Here is a 7,290-nt window from a genome sequence, read left to right on the forward strand (position 1 = left end):
GAATAAGAACCACAAGGAACTTCTACCATTAATACAAAAATTATCACCTCCCATGTTCCTCACCTTTCCCTTACGGAGTTATTCAACACAGCACTATTTGTTTTAATAATAATAAAGAATATTTGCTTAAAATTGGTAGAATATTTCTATCCTATAACACACCAAACACTTTTATTTAATATCAGTATAAATATACTGAAGATGAATGAAAGAAAGCATACAGGAAGCCCCTCCTCTCTCAAGTCCCCCAGGACTTAAAATTCCAGCAATAGCTTAAACATGCTTCAGTTAAGATAGTGTATTGGTACGTGCTTTCCTTCTCCAACCAGAACAGATTAGTAACATAAACAAGGCATGTCATATTTCCAAAGTCCTGCTGGCCTGCACCAGCTCCTCATACCTTCAGATAGGAAGAAAACAGATGCTAAATAAGAGGGATTAACTTCTTAGAGGAAAGACTTTGGGGAGAGAAAAAAAGAAGATTTGATTGTAAAAATGGTTAGAATACTGCTAAAACTCTCTCTCTCTCTGTCTCTCATTTAAAAAGATTTTGTAAAGTGTGGAAGTAAGCTTGAGAGTAGTAAGAATCAGCTCTTTAATGATAAATAGTAAAGAAAATTAATATAATCATTTTAGTACCAAGTATAAGACAGTGAATCTTGCTCTATTTAAAAAAAAATGGGTGTAACATTTTTGTAAAATGTCTTAGGCCTGCTATTTAGTATGTTATTTAATATACTGATTTGGAAGGGTTGGGAAGATGTCCTTCGTAGTCTCCTGTGGGAATGGAAAACTCTGAGAGGCTTCTTTTAATCTTTTCTCCAGTGTATTTAGCATACCGTAAGCTCAATAATGTGATCAGTGACTAAGTAAGCTTAATATTCCATCTGAACTAGTATGTGTAAATTGTGTTGATTCTGTGCCTTGATTAAAACTCCAGACTAGATACTTACAAAGAATCAACCAAACTTCAGAGTTCCTAAGTCTATACATGTAAATAAATTATTCATTCTGATAGGAACTTCCAACAAACTACAAAAATTAGGTAATCATAAAACAACTTAAAATCAGCGAGGCTTGGCTTTAGAACCCTAACTGTAAAGTCCGCTAATATCCTTTGCTTGTATTAAAGTATTCAGTTAGATTCCTATAACGTCAGCTATTACTATTTGCATAAGCTAATATATGCTTTCCCCCCCCCCTTAGAAGGCTAATTTGGGCAAAGCAGCAACAATAAAAAGCAGCATGTGATTTTTTAAACAGAGTTCTCCTTCAAAAACATTATCAATGAACAGCACAAAAATAAACATATATGATCCCTAACATATTGAGTAACATTTTGCGTAAAATAATATTAACCTGTTGTTGAATTACATCCACCCACTGAACTTATTATGGAGAAGGGGTAAAAAAGAGTTTGCTTTTCTTACTTAAAATTTCTGAGTCCCTTATTGGTCAAAAACGAATGCATTTCACCAAAATGATGTTTATTGTGTGCAGATGTTACCATATTACTAAGAAGTACTTACTACAAACAACCACTTTACTAAAATGCACTCTTCTCAAAAGGATGTTAGGGCAACCACTTCAGCAGTAGGTTTTTTCAGTCTGGTGTTAAGTAGCCAACTAGAAATGATGGGTGCCATATGAAATAGGTCTGGATCTCTAATGAATATTCTAACTGAAATTAGGAAAGCTTGAAAATGAATTACAAAAAAAGAAACAATTAAAGACGACTTTCCGTCTGTGCACAAACTCTGCCTTTCTCAGATGTTTTGTAGTCAGTCCTCTGGGCTGGGAATGCTCTCTACCAGAGCTCACCACTGTAAATACAGAACTGCTTAAAATTCAACCAGCCAGACACATTCTGCTCTCAGGGTTCATATGCACTGCATTTGCTCTGCCCGAAAATCTGGAGGCACAAACCTGGCTGGCAGTGGTGGGTCTGCCTTGCCAGCCACCAGCCAGGAAGACCGGTGGTAGGCGTAGCGGTACCTCTTGTTGTCCACAGGGACGATGTCCATCAGGACTATGTACTTGGCCTCAGGATCCACGCCAGAAAAGGATACTCGAATGGTGGGAAACATCCTCCTGACACAAGGAGACAAAGAGAATCTGCTGGAGCTCCTTCCTGGAGGCTAATGAGTCACTGAATAAAAGGGTGAGGTCCTACTCCCTCCCCACTGACCCCCACACCCTTTTTGTTTCCACAGAGACTTGAGTACTGAGACCCTCCTTCTCCCACACCTACATAATTTTAGGTGTCACCATCATAGGAGTCCCCTTTGCTACGTGAAAAGTTTTGTTTTGCTTTTTAATACTGGAAGGTCTTCGAGTAGGGAAAATCGTATGCTGTATTATCAAACGTGTCAGACTCCCCCAGACCAAAGTCTCTGGAGCAGACCCAGTCTCCCAACCCTCTAGGGTTGCAGGGAGAAAACTCTGGTTCAGCCACAGAAATCTAGGGCAGGTTGGGTTCGGGAGACCCTGCGGGTATTTCCCAGAGTCTACAGAGCTGGAGTGACCAGGGCTGCAGGCCACTGACCTTTAGAGTCTTTGTCCCAGGCCTGGGGAGCCACCTGCACCCCATGCACTACCCCGTGCCTGCCCCACTAAGGCACCAAGGGGGCCCGCTGCACCAGCACTCCATCCTACACAGTGTGAGTTTCAAATTTCATTCCTCTGTGCAGGTTTTAATTTTAGTTTTTAATGGGAACTGGCAGCTTTTGCAAATTGAGGCCAATAAAAGGGAAGCTACTTGCCTCCCTGGAAGCACCCAGCAGCCTGCCCTACACCCCCAGCAAGATTCCTGCTTCCCTCCAGATGCCAACTCCCCACCCCAAAGCCCTCCCAGATGGCAGATCACTGGTCCCCACATCCCTCTCATCAAGGCCACGGCCACCATGGGGTTTTCCATGGCCAGATCCTGAGAAAGCAAATAAATGCTCAGAAGTCTGTCTCGCAGCTCTTTCGAAAAGCAAGTTGATAGAGAGAACCGCTCCTTAAGGGAAGCTTCCTCTCGGTGCTCTGGACCAGTGGGGTTTCACCCAGCTCCAGCGAACACCCGAGGCCACCCGGGGCGCCACTGTCATCCCTGTACCCCTTACACACCAAGCGCCCCACCGCCACCACGGATCGCTACCTGCCCGACTTGGTGATGATCATCTCTGTTCCCAGCTCATGGAATTTGTCCCAGAGCTCCTTCGTCTCCAGGCTGCAGGCAATTTTGGCCATTTCCTCACTGGGGATGATGGGGGTGGTGGGGATCAGCGGCTCAGTACACAGAGAGGAGGAGGAGGGGCTGCCACTGCTGCCGCCACCGGCAAACTCCCCGTGAGCATCCAGGCTGGTCAGTTCACCCAGGGGCTGGGCACAGGAGGACTTCTCAACAAATTGTTCTGCAGGCAAAGAGAATGGAGAATGACAGCTAACGCTGTCAAGCAAAGACACAGGAAGGAGAACAGCGCAACCCAAACAGGTACTGGACTTGACTTTGGAAAAGTGAAGTTCAGAAACTCCAAGAAGGCCATGATAACCCATCACTATATAAATTCTCATGGAATGACATACCCAGCGCTTGCTTACGGAACTAAATGAGTTCTAGAACTGTGGCTTGTTACTAACATTATGAAAGCCACTTTGGGGACTACAAATGTAAGGAGTGCATAAAGGGAAAGGAGGTGATCATGAAAGATGAAAAGCAAGTATTCCTACTGTTATCCCTGTCAAGTTCTAGACGTTGTAGTTTGTGGGATCTCCTGCCAGTCCTGCCTCTTTGACAACCAGGAGAGACTTTTCTCCAGGGAGACCAAAGGGAACGAAGAGGTCAGTATCTTCCTTACTTTGAGAGAAGCTTTCCCTTCCATCCTGAGCCCTCTCTCCACAAGAAAAAAGGAAGAAAGGTGGAAGGGAAGGGAAGAAAAGTGGGGATGCGGTTAAACGAAAAACTCAAGTCGCTTCACTTCTCTGCCTGGCTCTCAGTGTGCTAGGCTTTAGTATCAGGGCAATTTTACAATATCCCTCCCAGCCTGAGATCTTACGAAAGACTCTAACATAGCTTATTAAATCACAAAAGTGGGCTAGCTAGGCCATTTTGGGAACAGGTGTGAAAAAAATGTCTTAAGGGCAGTGTGTGTATTTTTCTCCCCTTCTCTCAAAAAGGTCCTGGAAGTGAGGGAAACAACCCTCAACCCAGGCTAGCAGAGTATTTAAAGTAGGAAGAACACCATCCACCATCAGGCTGGAATACTGCTGCCTATGAACCAAACATTCTACTCCACAGCTGATAAGGGCCTAGGACTACACCAGTCACTTTGATGGAATACAGGGGGACTTTTGTAATTGTCCCAATTATCTTGTATCCCTTAAAAAAGAAACTACTTGAATCTGTAATGTGAAACTGATCTCTAAACAACACTGTTCTAAGTGCCAAGGAATTGAAACAAGTTCTAAATGTAGATATAGACATGTATATGTTATGTATCACATAAAGCATTTTATTTCCCATATTTCTCCTTGGCTTAGGGCAGGCAAGCAGGAAGCAGGGAATTTTTACCTTTTCTTCTCTTACAATAATAATCCAACTCACTGTAACATTTTAAATTAAGAATAATCAAATTAAGTATCTTGGCCTTAAATTTTCAAGTTCAAAGAACGAAAAGTACGCTAGGGTAAAATCTTATTTTCAACAAATATTTTCAGAAACACATTCACATGATGTCTTTATAGAGAATTAACACGTAGCTTCAGAAATTTTCTTATTTTTCTGACAATTGGAAAAGGTAGACTCCCTAAGCCCCAGACTAAGGACAGCCAGGGTGGGAAAGTGGAGGAAGAAGAAAATGATACCGAATTTCTGCAACACAATGTTATGTGTCAAGGGTACCTCAATAAAAAAGATCTGAAAAAATGCTCTAGTGGTTTAAGGAAGGCAGCTCTTCTAAATAGATTTTACGTGTTTAAATGCTCAATCCTGATACACTTTTGAGTCCCTACCCCACAATTGCTTCCACACCTCACACCTCTCCATCCAAAGTACCATATTCTCTGTAACAGAACCTCTAGGTGTTTCTCTTGCGGGAGTCCTCAGCTTAAAGTCACTAATTGCACTGTTGAACTACTAGCCCCTGGAAAGGACAAGAATGCCTTCTGGGTCTTTCAGAGCCCATCTCATAAGCCCAGGGGAAAGAGGTTCATTTTACAGACTGTGTATTTGCGGTGGGGGGGAAGGTGGTGGCTATATAGTTTAGAATTGAGATAGAAAGCGAGTTTTCTCAGGAAAAGAAATAGAAAAGAAAGCAATACTGAAATGACAGTGGAACTGAAAATGGCATGTTTCCCAGTCTGCTGTCTGTAATTCTGACAGGAATATTAACCCGAAGGGCTCTTTCCCTGCTAGCTACCGAACTGTGATGGGGGAGTTCATAAAGAATTCAGAGGCCTTCGAAATAGGAGTGGATAATGTTGGGCTGTCCCACCAAAATAACTTTGAAATTGGTGGTTAATATGTCTGCAAACAGTTTGGGTTTGTTTCATTGGTTGTTTCCTCTTTTTTTTGGTAGATTTCAGGCAGGTGAGAAGAACCAGGGAAAGTGAGTGAAACCTTGGAGGGGAGACTTTTTGACATTATATTTTCTGGAGATCTTGCTGTTTCCTTTTCCTTGGTTCTAAGTTGCTCTGGGGATTTTAGCTTTCTTTTCTTTTTGCCCAGCCCTCTTATTTTTCATCTTTAACCCTTTGTCTTTCATACTAGGATTGCTGTTTCAGATGTGGGATGTTAAAGTGTTGGAAAGGACAGGGAGAAAGAAAGAAAAACCACAGGGGAGAGTCAAAAAATATATTACCCTAAGTTTGCTATTTGATGTTTCTCACCATTTTCGGGCTATCAGATGATCAGGATGTAAAATAATTTTTTCCTGGGGACCCAAGAGGTGATGAGAACACTTCTTTCTCTGTTAATTGTAAAGGGACTTTGAAATACTCAAGTCCAGCAGTCTCTTTCCCACACAGTTCACTTGTGCTGAGGGGAACATAATCCCTATTTTCCCTTTACTCCAAGCCTAGGGTCTTCTATAAATGGTAAAGGTTGTTAAATAAACAGTATAGCTAAAAGTTGAGGAATTTGGAAAATGGTTACTGGCTAATGTTTTTGCCAACCTCCACTGAAAGTGATGGCGGTTACAAAATGATGTCTCACCGATAAGTTCGGAGCTTCGGTGAAGAAAACGGTTCATGGGGGGACAACTGGCTTCTTCTACAGCATATGGCAGTGGCTTTAAGGAGTTAATTCTGTTTATTCAAGTCAAAGGAAAAACAAAATCCAACTAGTTTCTTGTTAAGTCGCTAAGAGTCTCCTCGGGATCAAACGCACACGCAGGTGTTACACGCATGGTAAATTCTGTTGAGTCTTAAAAGGGGTTATTTATCTCTGATTGTTTTTGGTCCCAACAAAGTTACACACTCTCCTGCACAAGTACGACTTGCCCTGGGGATTCTAGACGAATAGGTAGAGACAGTGGCTAGCGCGCATCCGAGATGCGAAAACGGTTGTCTGTGAAGCCCCCAAAGAAAAGAATCTCCCGACCCCGGCGTGGGGCCCGTGGCCTGAAGATCAGAAGCTGCCTAGAGCAGGGAAAGGCGGCCACCCTCTCAAGCCTCCCGCAGGCAGGGGACGGAGGGACAGAGATGCGCGGCGGCCCGCTCCTGCCCTAGGCGGACAGTCGGGCAGCCCGACTTACCAAGTGGTTTGATGGTGTTCTCGGCGGCTTCCTTCTCCTTAGAGCCGCCGCTCGACATGAGCGCGGCGATGGAGAAGGCGTTGGCCCGGGAGGAGAGCTGTGGCTTGGGCGACGCCGTGAACTCCATGGCCCCCAGTGTGCGGTCCTGGCCACGCACGGGGCCTGCCGAACTGCCGTCCAGCTTCCCCAAGGGAGACAAAAACCAACACAGAGCGCAAAGTTTCCAATTGCAATCTCAGCGGAGTCGGGAACTCCAGATGAGTCAGCCCCAACCGGACAAGAGCTCCCCACTGGCCTCTGTCCCTCTCTGCAAAGCCCTCCAGCCGCAGAGACTTCCCACTAGCCGGAGAGGACAGGAGAGGACCAGCCTCGGGCTCCACCGGGTGCGCGAACCCTGGGGCGCTCCGCAGGACCACAGGCTGCGCCGCCGGAAGCTGGAGATGAGCATCGGACGCGCAAAACCCGGGGGTCTCGCGGCACCCCTGTGCGTCCTTCCTCCGTCCACGCGCTGGGGACAGCCGGAGCGGCCCAAGCTGCAGGAAGGAGGCTACGG

General features: G+C 44.8%; 1 protein-coding gene across 1 annotated transcript in view; it reads right to left on the bottom strand.

Annotated features, from left to right (window-relative positions):
* Positions 1–7,053, bottom strand: part of TBX20 (T-box transcription factor 20) — a 56,436-nt gene extending 49,383 nt beyond the window's left edge. The window contains exons 1-3 of the mRNA XM_047849549.1: positions 6,738–7,053; positions 3,143–3,398; positions 1,927–2,091 (exon numbers count right to left, since the gene is read on the bottom strand). Coding sequence (XP_047705505.1) covers positions 1,927–2,091; positions 3,143–3,398; positions 6,738–6,864 — 548 coding nt within the window. The 5' untranslated portion in view covers positions 6,865–7,053. The remainder of the gene's footprint in view (positions 1–1,926; positions 2,092–3,142; positions 3,399–6,737) is intronic.
* Between the last annotated feature and the right edge of the window lie 237 nt (positions 7,054–7,290).

This window comes from Prionailurus viverrinus, chromosome A2, assembly GCF_022837055.1.
Source record: "Prionailurus viverrinus isolate Anna chromosome A2, UM_Priviv_1.0, whole genome shotgun sequence".
Classification (NCBI taxonomy): domain Eukaryota; kingdom Metazoa; phylum Chordata; class Mammalia; order Carnivora; family Felidae; genus Prionailurus; species Prionailurus viverrinus.